The sequence below is a fragment of the Mobula hypostoma genome, chromosome 2 (genome assembly GCF_963921235.1).
Source record: "Mobula hypostoma chromosome 2, sMobHyp1.1, whole genome shotgun sequence".
Taxonomy (NCBI): domain Eukaryota; kingdom Metazoa; phylum Chordata; class Chondrichthyes; order Myliobatiformes; family Myliobatidae; genus Mobula; species Mobula hypostoma.
The window spans coordinates 242,781,769-242,800,525 of NC_086098.1; the positions used below are offsets into that span (position 1 = coordinate 242,781,769).

The window sequence follows — 18,757 nt, forward strand, 5'->3', positions numbered from 1 at the left end:
TTGCACTCAACATCTCTCCATCCTTCCTCTCCTGAACACATGTCATGGCCTCGAGCACTACTACATCTAGTTATTTCAATATCCTTATATTAATCCTGCAGGGCTTGACGGTATTCATGGAGACAAAGTCTTGTTGTCCAACCCAGCAATGAGGACAGTCAAGCATTTAATAAGATCATAGAACATAGGAGCAGAATGAGGCCACTCAGCCCCTAGAGTCTGCTCCACTATTTAATCACCTCTGATTTATTATCACTCTCAACCTCATTTTCCTGTCTTCTCCCTGTAACCTTACTAATCAGAACCCATCAACCTCTGCTTTAAATGTACCCAACGACTTGGCCTCCAGAGCTGTCTGTGGCAATTCCACAGACTCACCACCCTCTGGCGAAAATAAAGGACTGTATTAAGGTTACTGCAGGAAGAAACACAAAGGTGTAGACAGAAAACTGGACGGCTGATTGAACAGCAATGGATCATAATATACTGATTAAGAGTCTCGGCTCCAAACCTCCAAGTGTTTATGCTCCTCTATAGATGCTGCCTGACTTTTCAAATTCCTCCAGCGCTTTGTGTGTGTGAATCATAAACTAGATATAAATGGATCTCTCTCTGGCTGGCAACACCCAACGCACAGTGGCCAAAGGGAATGTTATTGAGCCTTAACTTTTTCAGTGAATGAAGTCACTGAAGGCAGGGTTGCTAACCTCTCTAAGGATGCACAAGGGAAGAATGCATGCTGAGAATAGGACATCAGAAGCTACAAATGGGTAGGGTGAGTAAGCAAGCAAAGATATGGCAAATGAGAAGAAATATAGAGTAAAATGAAAAGAAATGTGAATGTGTCTGTTTTGGCACGAAATATACTGTCCAAGAGGTGAAGGGTTGTAGACCTCAGAGATGCAGGAGGATCTGTACCAGAATCAGATTTATTATTATTGACATAAATGTGTGAAATTTGTTTCACGGTAGTGGTACAGTGTAATACATAACAATAAAATAATTCTATAAATTACAATAGTAAGTATAAAATGTGAGTAAGTAATGCAAAAAGAGATCGAAATAAAAAGGAAGTGTTCATAGGTTCATGGACTGTTCAGAAATCTGATAGTGGAGGGGAAGAAGCTGTTCCTAAAATGTTGTGTGTTTGTCTTCAGACTCCCGTTTCTCTTCCCTGATGGTAGTAATGAGAAGAGGGCATTCCTGAAGGTGAGGGTTCTTAATGATGGATACTGCCTTCTGACTAGACTGGGTGGTACACAAAGGTAGAGTAAGGAATTACGAACATTAAAAAAGGGCTATCACTTATTGCCAGGGGAAAATGAATTAAAAGAGTAGAGACGTTACGCTTCTGTTATGCAGGACATCAGTGAAATCACTTATGGAATACTAGTGGCAGTACTGCTCTCCAAACATTGGTTTCCACTTTAAGGAAGGGTACAGCGTACTGTAGGGAGTTGTATGCAAGGACACTGGGAGCCGGTAGGTTGCCCGAGGAGGAAAGTTTGGCCAGGATAGATTTGTATCTCCTGGAATTCAGGAGTGGGAACTTGACTACAACCCAAAAGCCTGAGGTCTAAGAGAAATGTGTCAATCAGTTAAGACAAAGATGAGGTGATTTTATTTCTAGGAGGACAGAGTGTCTTTGGAACTTTCTTCCTCAAAGGGTGGTGAATGCTTTGAATATTTTTAAGGCCTGAATAAGAGGAGGAGGAAGGTCATCAGGGTTTGATGGGATGGCAGAGCTGAGGCTATCGTCAGATCAGCTAGGATTGTATTAAATAGTAGCGCAGACATGTATTAAATGGCAGACAGCTTGAATATTTTTTAAGGCAGATATATGTCCTGAATAAGCACAAAAGTGTTCGACAGGATGGCAGAGCTGAGGTTACCATTAGATCACCGGGATTGTATTAAATGGCAAATAAGAGAAAATCTGTAGATGCTGGAAATTCACGAGCCTGCTTGTCCAGGTAGACCCATTGTTTCTGTTTGTTCCTGCCCCATTGAATACACGTCTGCATACCTCACCTCAGTTTTATTACCCCTGGTTCAGTTCCTTCCTACCTACATCCATGATACTTCACATGTTCTTGTTCTTTTCAATGATTTCAAGTTTCCTGGCCCCAATCATCTTCACTGTGGATGTCCAGTCCCTGTACACCTCCATCCCCCACCAGGAAGGCCTCAAACCTCTTGTTTCTTTCTGGACACCAGACCCAACCAGTTCCCCTCCATCACCACTCTCCTCCATCTGGCAGAACTGGTCCTCACTCTCAACATTTTCTCCTTCAGCTCCTCCCACTTACTTCAAACAAAAGGTGTAGCCATGGGCACTCGCACTGGTCCCAGCAATGCCTGCCTTTTCGTTGGCTACATGGAACAGTCCATGTTCTAAACCTACACCAGTACCACTCCCCAACTTTCCTACACTACATCGAAGACTGCATTGGTGTTGCTTCCTGCACCCATGCAGAGTTTGGCGACTTCATCAACTTTGCCTCCAACTTCCACCCTGCCCTCAAAATTACCTGGTCCATTCCTGACACCGCCCTCCCCTATCTTGATCTCTTGAGACAGCTTATCTACTGATGTCTATTATAAACCCACAGACTTTCACAGAAGCAGGATATTTCAGTGACCACCCATTTTAATTCCACTTCCCATTCCAACATGTCATGCAATGGTCTCCTCTGCTGCCATGATGAGGCCACACTCAGGCTGGAGAAGCAACACCTAATATTCTGGCTAACACAGAACATAGAATAGTACAGCACAGTACAGGCCCTTCGGCCCACAATGTTGTGCCGACCCTCAAACCCTGCCTCCCATATAAGCCCCCACCTTAGATTCCTCCATATACCTGTCTAGTAGTCTCTTAAACTTCGCTAGTGTATCTGCCTCCACCACTGACTCAGGCAGTGCATTCCACACACCAACCACTCTCTGAGTAAAAAACCTTCCTCTAATATCCCCCTTGAACTTCCCACCCCTTACCTTAAAGCCATGTCCTCTTGTATTGAGCAGTGGTGCCCTGGGGAAGAGGCGCTGGCTATCCACTCTATCTATTCCTCTTATTATCTTGTACACCTCTATCATGTCTTTATCTTGTACACCTCTATCATGCCTCTAAGTAGCCTCCAACCTGATGGCATGAACATCGATTCCTCGAGCTTCTGGTAATACTCCCCCCTACCCCCTTACCATTCCCCATTCCTATTTTCTTCTCTCACCTTATCTCCTTCCTGCCCATTACCTCCCTCTGGTGCTCCTGCCCCTTCCCTTTCTGTCCTCTCCCACCAGATTCCCCTTTCAGCCCTGTACCTCTTTCACCAAATGACTTTCCAGCTCTTTACTTCACTCCTTCTTGGTTTCACCTATCACCTACCACCCTGTATTTCTTTCTCACCTTCTTACTCTGACTTCTCATCTTTTTTCTCCAGTTCTGATGAAGGGTCTCAGCCCAAGGCGTCAACTGTTTACCCTTTTCATAGATGCTGCTTGGCCTGCTGAGTTCCTCCAGCATTATATGTGTGTTGCTTGTATTAAATGGCACAGCAGATATTTAAGGGGCTGAGTGGCCAACTGCTTTGTAAATGCACGTTTGGAGATAAATACATCCAATTCTAACTGGAGTTTTCGGCTTACACCTTAGAACTGCACATTTAACCACTATACCTTCCGCTTCTATTTTCTAAACAAAAGTTTGACCGCACTTGAAAGCGAGGGATTTCTGTAAGTACAGTATGATGCTACAGAAAGATCTTTAGCATGACTTGCTGAACCCTCCAGCTCCTTCAGTTCTAACACCCATGGTTATTTTGCTGTTGTAGTTCTGACAATGTGTTAAAAGTTTATGCATGGGAATGGGGTGGGGGGGGGGGGGAACCAAGAAATACATGCAATGCTTTTACTTCTTGTTGAGGACTACAAACAGAGATTTCTCCTGACTGTGCCCCCACTAACCCTGCACAGCTCCCCTAACCAAGCAAGAGAGTTGAGGACTCAGTCTACTTACTCACCTCTGCATTCCTGAAGACTTTGAGCATGTCTGCATCGAAGGCTTCTACCGTCTTGTAATGGCCCGTCAGAATCTGCTTCTCAATGCTGACCAAGTCGATTGGGTCAGTAATCTTCTCGTAATAGTCCGATTTCCTGAGCAAAAGATGAAATAAGGTCAGTTAGAGCTACTTACTGACAGATTGAAGATAAAAGATTTAAAGAACAACTTTATTTGTCATATGTACATTGAAACATGCAGTGAAATGTGTCATTTACATCAAATTAAATCAGCAGATTATGCATGTGTTGCCATGCATCCAGCACCAACATAGCATGCCCACAGTTTACTAATCCTGACCTGGATGTCTTTGGAATGCGGGAAGAAACCGGACCACCTGCAGGAAATCCACGTGATGATGTGGAGGATGTACAAACTCGTGACAGTCAGTGGCAGGAATTAAAACCCGAACAGTGATTGCTGGCGCTGTAAAGTGATGCACTGACTGCTATACTACCATGATGTACAGGTCATCGAAAAGACCACAGACCACAGAGCCATACAGAAACGTTAAATGCAGTAAGATGTGGGGAGAGGTTCGGCAGGCTAGGATTTTATTCCCTGGTGTACGAGACTGAGGCGTGATCCTACAGAGGTGTATAAAATCATGAGGGGTATAGTTAAGCAGTCTTTTTCCCAGGGGTAAAAAAAACTAAAGGCATAGGTTTAGGAAGGGAGGGAAGAGGTTTAAAAAGAACATGACTTCATGCAGAGGGTGGTACGGGTTGCCAGAGGAAATGGTTGAGGCAAGTACATTAACAGCATTTGATCAGGTACTCGGATAGGAAAGCTTTGGAAAAATTGGACCAAATACCAACCGGCAAGTCAGGGGGCTCTTTGGTGGGCATGGGCATGAACCGAAGGACCTATTTTTCTCTATTTTAGGTCTCTACCCCAAAGCAGGTTTAAAAGCACTAGATCAGTATCAGCCAGGTCTCAGTTCTTTAAGCCTCAATTCACTGTGATGATGTTCCTGCTGTGGAAAACCAGATGTTATGCTCAGTGCCAGGTCTGTCTTGCTTGGAAAAACAAGGCGACCTGAGAGAGGTCTTTGTATTTGAAAGAGTAGATGGAGAGGAGATTTTTTTTTGTGCAGGTGAGACAAGAATGAGGAGCTATAAATATAAACCAGCTGCTACAAACCATCTGGGATTTTAGCTTAGAGAGCAGCAAATATGTGGAACAGGTTCTCACAGGGAAGAGGCTGAGGCGAACAGCACACACACACACACACACACACACACTGAAAGGGAAGATGGATATCCATAAGACAGCAGGAAGCAAAAAAGATGGGGTGAAGTAATGAGATATAATTTTAAAGATTAGCTTTATTTGTCACACATGCATCAAAATATATTGTTTCCATCAAATCAAATCAGTGAGGATGTGCTGGCAGCCTGCAAGTGTTGGCACACTTCTGGCACTAAAACAGCATGCCCGCTTAACTTTTCAGGAACAGTTTCTGCCCTTCCAACATTAGATTTCTGAGTATTTTTTCAGTATTTTTTCCCTACACCTTTTGCACTATTTTATATAAAAGAAAAAATACAGTAGTAGTTTTCAAGGGTTAATTGTCCATCCTGAAATCTAATGGTGGAGGGGAAGAAGTTGATCCTGAAGTGTTGAGTGGGCATGCTGTGTTAGTGCCAGAAGCGTGGCAACACTTGTGCGCTGCCTAGCACATCCTCACTGATTTGATCTGACGCAAACAACATATTTTACAATATACTTTGATGCATGTATGACAAATAAAGCTAATCATTAAAATTATATCTCATCTCATCACTTCACTTCCTCCTTTTTGCTTCTTGCTGTCTCATGGGTATCCAACTTCACTTTGTGTGTCTCTGCTGTTTATCGTAACCTCTTCTTCGTGGGAACCCATTCCACATATTTGCTGCTCTCTAAGCTAATATATATACAGTGGCATGCAAAAGTTTGGGCACCCCTGGTCAAAAGTTCTGTTACTGTGAATAGTTAAGTGAATAGAAGATGAACTGATCTCCAAAAGTTGTAAAGTTAAAGATGAAACATTCTTTTCAACATTTTAAGCAAGCTTAGTGCATTATTTTTGTTTTGTACAATTATAGAGTGAAAAAAAAAGGGAAGGAGCACCATGCAAAAGTTTGGGCACCCCAAGAGATTTGAGCTCTCAGATAACTTTTACCAAGGTCTCAGATCTTAACTAGCTTGTTAGAGCTATGGTTTGTTCAGTCATCATTAGGAAAGGCCAGGTGATACAAATTTCAAAGCTTTATAAATACCCTGACTCATCAAAACTTGTCCCAACAATCAGTAGCCATGGGTACTTCTCAGCAGCTGCCCAGCACTCTGAAAATTAAAAAAAATGATGCCCACAAAGCAGGAGAAGGCTATAAGAAGATAGCAAAGTGTTTTCAGGTAGCCGTTTCCTCAGTTTGTAACGTAATTAAGAAATGGCAGTTAACAGGAACAGTGGAGGTCAAGTTGAGGTCTGGAAGACCAAGAAAACTTTCTGAGAGAACTGCTCATAAGATTGCTAGAAAGGCAAATCAAAACCCCCGTTCGACTGCAAAAGACCTTCAGGAAGATTTAGCAGACTCTGGAGTGGAGGTGCACTGTTCTACTGGGCAGTGACACCTGCAGAAATATGAACTTCATGGAAGAGTCATCAGAAGAAAACCTTTCCTGCATCCTCACCACAAAATTCAGTGTCAGAAGTTTGCAAAGGAACATCTAAACAAGCCTGATGCATTTTAGAAACAAGTCCTGTGGACTGATGAAGTTAAAATAGAACTTTTTGGCCGCCATGTGCACTGTTGGGAAAAAAAAGGGTGCAGAATTTCATGAAAAGAACACCTCTTCAACTGTTAAGCATGGGGGTGGATCGATCATGCTTTGGGCTTGTGTTGCAGCCAGTGGCACGGAGAACATTTCACTGGTAGAGGGAAGAATTAAGTACCAGCAAATTTTGGAAACAAACATCACACTGTCTGTAAAAAAGGTGAAGATGAAAAGAGGATGGCTTCTACAACAGGATAATGATACTAAACACACCTCAAAATCCACAATGGACTACCTCAAGAGGCGCAAGCTGAAGGTTTTGCCATGGCCCTCACAGTCCCCCAACCTAAACATCATTGAAAATCTTGGATAGACCTCAGAAGAGCAGTGCATTCAAGACAGCCCAAGAATCTCACAGAACTAGAAGCCTTTTGCAAGGAAGAATGGGTGAAAATCCTCCAAACAAGAACTGAAAGACTCTTAGCTGGCTACAGAAAGCGTTTGCAAGCTGTGATACTTGCCAAAGGGGGAGTTATTAAGTACTGACCATGCAGGGTGCCCAAACTTTTGCTTCAGGCCCTTTTCCTTTTTTGTTATTTTGAAACTGTAAAAGATGGAAATAAAAAAGTAATCTTGCTTAAAATAGTAAAGAAATGTGTCATCTTTAACCTTGTGCCTTTTGGACATCAGGTCATCTTTTACCCGCTTAGCTATTCACAGTAACAGAAGTTTTGACCGGGGTGACCAAACGTTTACATGCCACTGCACACACTTAATGTAATTTATAGTTTTTATTATGTATTGCTGTCACAAAACAACGGTTTCATGACATATGTTAGTGATATTCAGTCTGGTTCTGATTCACAACTTGGTAACCCTACCCCATATAGTTTGGAATGTGGCAGGAAATCAGAGCACCCGGAGGAAACCCACACTATCACGGCTGGAACCGAACTCTGACCCGTGATTGCTGGAAAGCGATGTGCTAACCCTAACCCTAATGGGTAGGAAGACGGTTCTGTGGGCTACGAGCACTGGTGAAAATTAATTAAGTTACACACCTTTTCTCTGTGTGGCTGGCTCTTTGTTACTGCAGCTTGAACGTACTCTCATAATAATGAGCGCACAATGTTCAGGTTAAGAACTTCCATTCTAGGATTACCTACAACATGTGTATTGCATTTGATGATGAAATTATTCCCCATGAACATTATACCTGACATCTCACTGCAGAATGCTATTTACCTAAAGGAAAACCAATTAGCTGGTCTCACAGCATTCATCATTAATTAGTTTAATGCTGTCTTACAGGAAACGAACTGCACCAAGCTTTGCAGATGTGAATGTTTAAGCACCAACAGCACGGCAAGATAAAGCAGCTCTGGGGGGAATTTTCCTCCCTCTCTCTGCGGGAGCCTGAGGTACCTCCAGATGAGTAGGAGGGGACGGGATTGGATACCGGCAAACTAAGAGCACGTGAAGGGGAGGGGGTCAGACCAAACGTGTGCGGATCCTGTCGTGCCTTCAGGACTTTCCAGGGTGTTTCATTTCCAGGGAATAGCTTCCCGACGGGATGGTGGCAATTTGGAGGAAGTGGGGAGGGGGAGGGGAATTCAGGGATTTATAAGGGAACAAGGAGGTGGGACAATACAGCTGTACTCAGAGGACCTGGCTTAATGGTTTGAGAGCTCCTTTCTTGTGCCAGATTCTCTGCTTCAACTCTTGTACTCTGCTTCAGGGAATCTTAGCTTTGAGGCACAGGGTCGGGCTCAGCACTAACAAAGGCTGCTCCTGAGGCTGGGAATGTACACTCACTGGCCACTTTATTAGGTTCAGGAATGGAACCTGCTGCAGTTTTCTGCTGCTAAAGCCCATTCACTTCAAGTTTTGACTTGTCTGTTCAGAGATGCTCTTCTGCACACCATTGTTGCCTTCCTGTCAGTTTGAACCAGTTCTGCAATTCTCTTCTGACCTCTCTCATTAACAAGGCATTTTTGCTCACAGAACTGCCGCTCACTGGATTTTTTTTCTTTTTCACAGCATTCTCTGTAAACTCTCAAGACTGTTGTCTGTGAAAATCCCCAGGAGATCAAATCCGTCTGGCACCAACAATCATTCCACAGTCAAAGTCACTTAGATCACATTTCTTGCCCATTCTGATGTTTGGTCTGAACAACAACTGAACCTCTTGGCCATGTCCAAATGCTTTTATGCACTGAATTGCTGCCACATGATTAGCTGATTAGATATTAGCACTAACGATGTGTTAATACATTATACCTACTGAAGAGGCCAAGGAGTGTATGTACAAATGTCATTCAGGACATCTAATGACATTCCAGCTCCCTAACCTCCTCTGATCCTGGGCTGAGTGTGCACGGTGCCTGGGTACCTCCACCCAGTGGCCAATCTTTGAGCAGCACAACTGCTGCCTCCTGGCTCCAGAGACCCAGGATTGATCCCAACAGAGTTTGCATGCTCTCCGCATAGATTTCCTCCTATATCCCCAAGATGCACAGGCTGGTGGATTCATTGGCCGATGCATGGAGAATAGTACAGTACAGGAAGTAGCCTTTCAGCCCATCCTGCCAAATGAAAATGCCCCTCCATTCTCTGCCTGTCTAAATACCCTTTAATTGTTCCTGTTGTAAAATGCACCAAGTGTATGGGTGACAGGCAGGGAATGGAGCCGATGAGAAAGTGGGGAGAATAAAAAAGGACGGTGCTTAGTTTATAGGCACGGACTGTTGGGCTGAAGAGTCTGTTTCTGTGCAGTCTCACTCTGTGATTCAAGGTGGTGAGCAGGGGGATGTTGCGGGTGTGTGGAAAGAGGGACAAGGAAAGGAAGCAATTTCAGTGAAAATGGGCAACTTTTAAGCAAACACAATACTAACATTAGGACCAGTGCATGGTTAAGAAAGGTTTGCTAGCTTGCCCTCCTTTCCCTTTCCCAACTCCTTATGCTGGCTTCTTCCCCGCTTTCCTTCCAGAATTGACGAAGGGACGTAGCCTGAAACATCATTACTCTTCCTCCATGGATGCTGCCTGACCTGCTGAGATCCTCCAACTTCTGGATTTCCAGCATCTGCAGAAATTCTTATCTTTTTAAAAAAATGTTTTTCTCATGAATGTTGTGTCTCTTAAGCTACGCGCGTGTGATGCTGCTAAACTGTTTTCACAGTACTTTATACAAATGATAATAAGCACAGCAAGACGACTCAAGGGATATGGCCAATCTTGAGCAGGCTTGCTGGGGCATCTTGGCCAGCATGGCTGAGTTGGGCTGAAGAGCTTGTTTCTGTGCACTGTTAATCCACAACTCTATGATCACCTGTAGGCTATAACACGTTGACGTGGGACACGTGTGCATACTTACATGCAAATGCACACGTGTGGCCTGATTTGAGATTAACACATTCATCCCAGGTGGCTGGACATCACCCAATGTAATCCATTCTGTTAATAGTTTGTAGATTGATGTCTAATAATGGCATGATGCATGGTCTCTGGGCTCCTGATGGCTGTTGGGTGCAGTGCAATGTGAACTGAGGGTTTTGTTCAGGACTTTCAAAGCACTGGTGGGAGAGAGAGGTGGAGGGGGTATGGGAGGAAAGGGGTGGGGGGAGAAATGTGGACCTCTCTCCCATAGCAATAGTTGTTGCTAATTCAATGAATAGATTTAAAGTTCAGAAAGGCAATCCCTCCCCACCCTAAGGATGCTGAGTCAGACAGGCAGACATGGTGACAACTCATGAGCGGTAACTCACTGGATGCTGGGACACAGAACATAGAATAATGCAGCAGAGTACAGGCCATTCAGCCCATAATATTGAGCAACAATGTGCAAGCAGGCTTTTTCTACTCAGGTTGACGTTCCACTAGAAGTACAGGTCATGGGTCAAGCGTAAAAGATGACATGTTTAAGGGGAACCTGAGGGGGAATCTCTTCACTCAGAGGGTAGTAACACTGTGGAACTACCTACCCGTGCAAATGGTGAATGCAAGTTCGAATTCAAGGATAGGCAGGAATGGAGCTCTAAGGTGCTGGTGCAGATTGATGAGACTAGGCAAAATGGCCTGTTTCTGTGCTGTAGTGCTCTTTGACTCCACGACACTAATCGACTCCAAGGTCAATCTGGTTACTTCCCTCCCACATAGCCCTCAATTTTTCTATCATCCATCTCCAACTGTTAAGCTCGGGGGTGGATCGGTCATGCTTTGGGCTTGTGTTGCAGCCAGTGGCACAAGGAACATTTCACTGGTGGAGGGAAGAATGAATTCAATTAAATACCAGCAAATTCTGGAAGCGAACATCACTCCATACGTAAAAAAGCTGACGATGAAAAGAGGATGGCTTCTACAACAGGATATGTTCTATAGACAGGTACATGGAGGAATTTAAAGTGGGGGGTTATATGGCAGGTAGGGTTTAAGGGTCAGCACAACATTGTGGGCTGAAGGGCCTGTACTGTGCTATGTTCACATCTAACTATCTCTTAGATGTTTCCAATGTATCTGCCTCTAGCAGCACATTCCATGTACTCACCACCCACTATGTAAAAAAGCTTACTTCTGACATGCCCTTTGACATACACAGACACAAGGCTGAATGCACTCCTTGTGTCACCCTTTGCACTTCCTCAGAGACCCCTTTGTCCCTCACCTCTTGCCAAACTGCAACTAGCATTGGGCTAAAGTATATGCCACCTGTTAGTGACTTACTTCTTCCTTGATGGCAGGTTCAGTAGGGGTGTGGCCAGCGCTTGCTCAGATGAATCTAAGAGACATTTTGAAGAGAAAATACGTTAAAAAGAACAAAAGAAAGTCTTAGACCCGAAACGTTATCTTCACTTCTCTCTCCACAGTTGCGGCCCGACCTGTTGAGTATTTCCAGCAGCTACTTCTATTTTGATTCTCGCAGTTATTTCATTCAAATAAAACTACATCCAGAAATTAAATCATTTAGGTTGAATTAATTAAGTCCTGCCTACTTTTTGGGTAACACATACAAAATGCTGGAGGAACTCAGCAGGTCAGGCAGATCTACGGAAAGGAATAAACAATTGGACTGAGACCCTTGCTATTCTATGTTGAAGGTGGAGTATCAGGAAGGTTTTGGTTGCCACATGGCAGTTGTGTGCAGAAGGCTCAGGGCGTTGATTCCTGGGATGAAAGGGTCATGCACAAAGAGAGGTTGAGCCAGTCTTGATGAAGGGTCTCAAGGACCCATTATAAATCCCAGTTAACATGCAAGTACTGTAAGATAAGGAAAGATTTATTCTCCCAAAAGGGTGGTGCATCCTAGCAGGTAAAGTCATTGGATACACTCAAGGCAGGGGAATGGAGGTGTAATGGGGAAGACTGTGTGGAAGTGGTGTAGAAAGCCCATGATCTGACTGATCGGTGGAGCAGGAGAGAGCTTAGTAACCTGCTCCTACTCCCTGTGTAATCCACCATGGCCCAGAGTTAGTTAATGTCCTCCTGTGCGTTAATTTATGGTCTCCTGAATCTAAATGTGCACTGGTTCCTCCTTTGCTGACCTGGGGGAATGTTGGAACTGAACCATCGTTTCCTGCTCCCACTCCTCCCACGCCCTCAAGCACCTACCTTTGTAGGATATGATGGTATCGGAGATGTCCTTGAAGATCTGCGCCAGGCGTGCGGTGCGCGCCACCTCGATATTCTCCTCCGCCGCAGCTAGCCTCCGGGTCCTGACCGACCGAGACGTCTGAAGTGCTGAAAACTGGGTCATGAAGACATCTGCAAGAGGGGAAAGGAAAAGCAAAGTGACCAAAGTGGTCTCAGTGCACTGCAATCCTTCACAGTACATCACTGTTCCTCTTGGCCTCTTTCAGTAAATTAACTAATACGACAATATTCAATTACAGCCGGGCTAACCCAACAAATTCATTCTGGCAACAATTTAGGACAACTGCGCCCATCAACCTCTTGGATAATATCTTTGAGAACAATCTCAAAAGAACTGGTCTGATTGTGATAGGGCACCAGTTCTCTATAGATATTAATTTTTCATTGTTGTCAGACCTTGGAATAAGGACTGTCCGGCTATTTTACCATGTTAATCCTGGAGGAAAACTCACTCTTTAGTGTCTGTGATGCAGACCTCAGCCAGATTTAGTTTGTCTGGGCTGGGTGATGTTTCTTTCACAGTCCTGATCTGTGTCATGAGAACTCTGGTGCATAGCACCCAGAAATCAGAATCGGACTTCAAACAGCTCTTGGATTTTTTTTCTACACGAGTTATAGAGTCATAGAAGTAAAGATCGCAACCATGCTGTACACCGTGCCCACCTAGTTAGTCTCAACTTCCCACGTATGGCCCATATCCCTCTAAGACCCTTCTCTCCATGTACCTATCATTTAAGTGCTTCTTAATTTATATTGTTGTAGCTGTCCCAACCACTTCCTCTGGCAGTATTGTTACAGAATCTTCAAGGATAAGTGGCAGGAATGCGAAGAGCATTCATGTGAAAAGAGACCTTGGGTTACAAGTCCATAACTCATAAAAGGTTGAGGGTGATGATGAGGGTGAGGAGGGGGAGAGAGAGGGAGAGGAGGGGAGAGAGAGGGAGAGGAGGGAGAGAGGAGGGGGGAGAGAGGGAGGAGGGGGGAGAGAGGGAGGAGGGGGGAGAGAGGGAGGAGGGGGAGAGAGGGAGGAGGGGGAGAGAGGGAGGAGGGGGAGAGAGGGAGGAGGGGGAGGGAGAGAGAGAGGGGGAGGGGAGGGGGAGAGAGGGGAGGGGGAGAGAGGGGAGGGGGAGAGAGGGGAGGGGGAGAGAGGGGAGGGGGAGAGAGGGGAAGGGAGAGAGAGGGGAAGGGAGAGGGAGGGGGGAGAGAGGGGGGAGAGAGGGGGGAGAGAGGGGGGAGAGAGGGGGAGAGAGAGGAGGGGTGAGAGAGGGGGGAGAGAGGGGAGGGGGAGAGGGGGGAGAGGGGAGGGGAGAGAGAGGGGGGAGAGAAAGGGGGGAGAGAGAGGAGGGGAGAGAGAGAGAGAGGATCTCCCTTTAGAGCTCTGATAAATACAAACATTTGTACAAAGATGCCTTATCTCACCCACTTCTATTCTGCAAGAAGAAACCTTTTGTATTTTGCAACTGCCACATGGACATGGGTTAAAATAATTAACACTGAACAACAAAATGGAGCCAAAAAACCCATTAAAGTCCATTTAATGCACAAAATCATAGAACAGTGCAGGCCCTTCAGCCCATCATGTTGCGCCAATTTTAACATACCAATCTAACCCTTCTCTCCCACATTGCCCTCCATTTTTCTTTTATCCATGTGCCTATCTAAGAGTTTCTTAAATGTCCCTAATGTACATGCCTCTACCATCAATCCTGGAAGTGTGTTCCATGCACTTTTCACACTCTGTGTAAAAACTTACCTCTGACATCTCCCAATACTTTCCTCCAATCACCTTAAAATCATGCCCTCTTGTACTAGGCATTTCTGCCCTGGGAAAAAAAGGTGCTGGCCGTGCACTCTATGTCTTTTCACCTTGTACCTCTATCAATCACATCTCATCCTCCTTAACTTCAACTTCACATCTCAACCCATCCTGATAAGACATACTTGCTAATCCAGGCAGCCATCCTGGTAAATCTCATCTGTACACTCTCTAAGACCTATAATGAGGTAACCAGAACTGAACACAATACCCCAAGTGTGATCTTAATCGTCCTATCAACTTGTGTAGCCTTATGGTCAGTGTACAGTCTGCCCTAGCTGTCAATGCAGCTAAAAATGGGCACATACAAAAGTATCCCACAGTTTAGAGCAGATTCCCTGTTGGGTTATATGAGGGAGAGACTTACAGCAAGTCTCCATTCCTGTAGCACACCCACCCATAAGAGGAGGCCCAGAGAGTTGTAGCTACTCCTCAGATTTGATTCCATGAGCTACTGGATCACTGAACAGGCTGTACCCCACTACGTAAAATGATGAGCAGGATGGTCAGTCTTGTTTGCAGAGTAGCAGAGTCTAAAACTAGAGGGCATGGGTTGAAGGTGAGAAGGAAAAGGTTTAAAAGGACCCTAGGAGCAACTTTTTCAAAAAAAGAGCGAGGTGGGTATGTGGAATGAAGAAGTGGTAGAGGTGGGTGCAATTAGCATGTTTAAAATACATTTGAAAAGGTACATGTATAGGAAGGGATGTTGCCCAAACAAATAGGACTAACTCAGGTAGACAACTTGGTCAGCATGGTTGAGTTAGACCAAAGGGCCTATTTCGGTGCTGTATAACGCTGACTTAAGTTTCTTTAAACCTTTTTCTCAACCAACAGACTGGAGCCTCCCACCTTCTGACACCATTCCCACTCTCACCCCTCTCCGATCAGCCGATCACCCTCCTTGACTGGATCTTCTGCCAGCACTTAACCCTCCCCTTCCCTCCAGCTTTTTGTACTGGCAATTTCAAATCTCTCACATCTTCCACCTGGAGCTCCTGACAGCTTTGGCCTTGGAGAATGTTAGTCACTTTATTCAAAACAAGCGACAGATGAGCATAGGGTTTGGGATGTTATGTTGAAATTGCATAAGACATTGGTGAAGCCTAATTCGGAGTATTGTGTGAAGTTCTGGTCACCTACCTACATGAAAGGTAAGAATGAAAGAGCGCAGAGAAAATTTATATAGAATATAGAATAGTACAGCACAGTACAGGCCCTTCGGCCCACAATGTTGTGCCGACCCTCAAACCCTGCCTCCCATATAAGCCCCCCACCTTAGACTCCTCCATATATCTGTCTAGTAGTCTCTTAAACTTCACTAGTGTATCTGCCTCCACCACTGACTCAGGCAGTGCATTCCACGCACCAACCACTCTGAGTAAAAAACCTTCCTCTAATATCCCCCTTGAACTTCCCACCCCTTACCTTGAAGCCACGTCCTCTTGTATTGGGCAGTGGTGCCCTGGCGAAGAGGTGCTGGCTATCCACTCTATCTATTCCTCTTATTATCTTGTACACCTCTATCATGTCTCCTCTCATCCTCCTTCTCTCCAAAGAGTAAAGCCCTAGCTCCCTTAATCTCTGATCATAATGCATACTTTCTAAACCAGACAGCATCCTGGTAAATCTCCTCTGTACCCTTTCCAATGCTTCCACATCCTTCCTATAGTGAGGTGACCAGAACTGGACACAGTACTCCAAGTGTGGCCTAACCAGAGTTTTATAGAGCTGCATCATTACATTGCGACTCTTAAACTCTATCCCTCGACTTATGAAAGCTAACACCCCATAAGCTTTCTTAATTACCCTATCCACCTGTGAGGCAACTATCAGGGATCTGTGGACATGTACCCCGAGATCCCTCTGCTCCTCCACAGTACCAAGTATCCTGCCATTTACTTTGTACTCTGCCTTGGAGTTTGTCCTTCAAAGTGTACCACTTCACACTTCTCCGGGTTGAACTCCATCTGCCACTTCTCAGCCCACTTCTGCATCCTATCAATGTCTCTCTGCAATCTTCAACAATCCTCTACACTATCCACAACACCACCAACCTTTGTGTCGTCTGCAAACTTGCCAACCTACCCTTCTACCCCCACATCCAGGTCGTTAATAAAAATCACGAAAAGTAGAGGTCCCAGAACAGATCTTTGTGGGACACCACTAGTCACAATCCTCCAATCTGAATGTACTCCCTCCATCACAACCCTCTGCCTTCTGCAGGCAAGCCAATTCTGAATCCACCTGGCCAAACTTCCCTGGATCCCATGCCTTCTGACTTTCTGAATAAGCCTACCATGTGGAACCTTGTCAAATGCCTTACTAAAATCCATATACATCACATCCACTGCACTACCCTCATTTATATGCCTGGTCACCTCCTCAAAGAACTCTATCAGGCTTGTTAGACACGATCTGCCCTTCACAAAGCCATGCTGACTGTCCCTGATCAGACCATGATTCTCTAAATGCCTATAGATCCTATCTCTAAGAATCTTTTCCAACAGCTTTCCCACCACAGATGTAAGGCTCACTGGTCCATAATTACCCGGACTATCCCTACTACCTTTTTTGAACAAGGGGACAACATTTGCCTCCCTCCAATCCTCCGGTACCATTCCCGTGGACAACGAGGACATAAAGATTCTAGCCAGAGGCTCAGCAATCTCTTCTCTCGCCTTGTGGAGCAGCCTGGGGAATATTCCATCAGGCCCCAGGGACTTATCTGTCCTAATGTATTTTAACAACTCCAACACCTCCTCTCCCTTAATATCAACATGCTCCAGAACATCAACCTCACTCATATTGTCCTCACCGTCATCAAGTTCCCTCTCATTGGTGAATACCGAAGAGGAGTATTCATTGAGGACCTCGCTCACTTCCACAGCCTCCAGGCACATCTTCCCACCTTTATCTCTAATCGGTCCTACCTTCACTCCTGTCATCCTTTTTTTCTTCACATAATTGAAGAATGCCTTGGGGTTTTCCTTTACCCTACTCGCCAAGGCCTTCTCATGCCCCCTTCTTGCTCTTCTCAGCCCCTTCTTAAGCTCCTTTCTTGCAACCCTATATTCCTCAATAGACCCATCTGATCCTTGCTTCCTAAACCTCATGTATGCTGCCTTCTTCCACCTGACTAGATTTTCCACCTCACTTGTCATCCATGGTTCCTTCACCCTACCATTCTTTATCTTCCTCACCGGGACAAATTTATCCCTAACATCCTGCAAGAGATCTCTAAACATCGACCACACGTCCATAGAACATTTCCCTGCAAAAACATCATCCCAATTCACACCTGCAAGTTCTAGCCTTATAGCCTCATAATTTGCCTTTCCCCAATTATAAATTTTCCTGTCCTCTCTGATTCTATCCTTTTCCATGATAATGCTAAAGGCCAGGGAGCAGTGGTCACTGTCCCCCAGATGCTCACCCACTGAGAGATCTGTGACCTGACCCGGCTCATTACCTAGTACTAGATCTAGTATGGCATTCCCCCTGGTCGGCCATTCAGATTTACAAGGATGTTGCCAGGACTTGAGTTACAGGGAAAGGTTGAATAGGTTAGGACTTTATTTCCTGGAATGTAGGAGAATGAGAGGGGGAATTTGATAGAGCGATACAAAATTCTAAGTGGTATGAATAGGGTGAATGCAAGCAGGCATTTTCCACTGAAGCTGGGTCAGTCTAGAATTAGAGGTTATGGGTTAAGGGTGAAAGGTGAAATATTTAAAAGGAACATGAGGGGGAACGTCTTCAGAGAGCGGTGAGAGTGTGGAATGAGCTGCCATGAAGTTTTGGATGCAGGTTTGATTGGAACATTTAAGAGAAGCTTGGATAACTACATGGATAGGAGGGTTATAGAGGGCTATGGTCCAAGTGATTATGCAGAGTAACAGTTTGGTGTGGTTTACATCAAGGGTTGCCAGCCTTGGTTAATGATAGGGGTCCTTGGCATAGAGGTTGGGAAACCTTGGTCTAGATGGGCTGAGGGGTATATTTCTGCGCTGTCGTGCTCTATGACTCTATTAAGCTATCAATCTCAGGTTACAGATGAAACGCCGGCAGGCACCAAGGGTATTTCCAAGAAGCTACTTGTTGCAAAACTCCTAGATAGCCACTGCAACTAATGGTAAACCTTGCAGGCATAGTTACACACAGGCCACACCAGGCATGACAACTCAACAACTTCTCAGATCAGAGTAATACAGCACAGAAACAGGCCCTTTGGCTCACCATGTCCATGCTGACCATAAAGTGGTTTACACACATTTGGTGATTCAAGTGCTCGCCCAGATTCTTGTTAATTGTTGAGGGTCTCTCTGTCTCCACCATACCCCTCAGGCAGTGCATTCCAGATCTCAACCTCCCTCTGGGAAGCAGCTTCTTCCTCAGAACCCCTCTAAACCTCTTATCCATTTAAGATGCTTTGCTATGGAGAAACGTTTACCTTCCTAACATAAGCCAAG

The 18,757-nt window shown here is 45.0% G+C and overlaps 1 protein-coding gene across 3 annotated transcripts in view; it reads right to left on the reverse strand.

The window, feature by feature from the left end:
- The window catches only part of ash1l (ash1 (absent, small, or homeotic)-like (Drosophila)), a 407,803-nt gene that overhangs the window by 23,879 nt on the left and 365,167 nt on the right, over positions 1–18,757 (reverse strand). For all 3 annotated transcript variants that reach the window (XM_063041849.1, XM_063041850.1, XM_063041848.1), the window contains 3 exons: positions 12,431–12,583; positions 11,546–11,600; positions 4,023–4,155 (listed from right to left, as the gene is read on the reverse strand). In XM_063041849.1, coding sequence (XP_062897919.1) covers positions 4,023–4,155; positions 11,546–11,600; positions 12,431–12,583 — 341 coding nt within the window. The remainder of the gene's footprint in view (positions 1–4,022; positions 4,156–11,545; positions 11,601–12,430; positions 12,584–18,757) is intronic.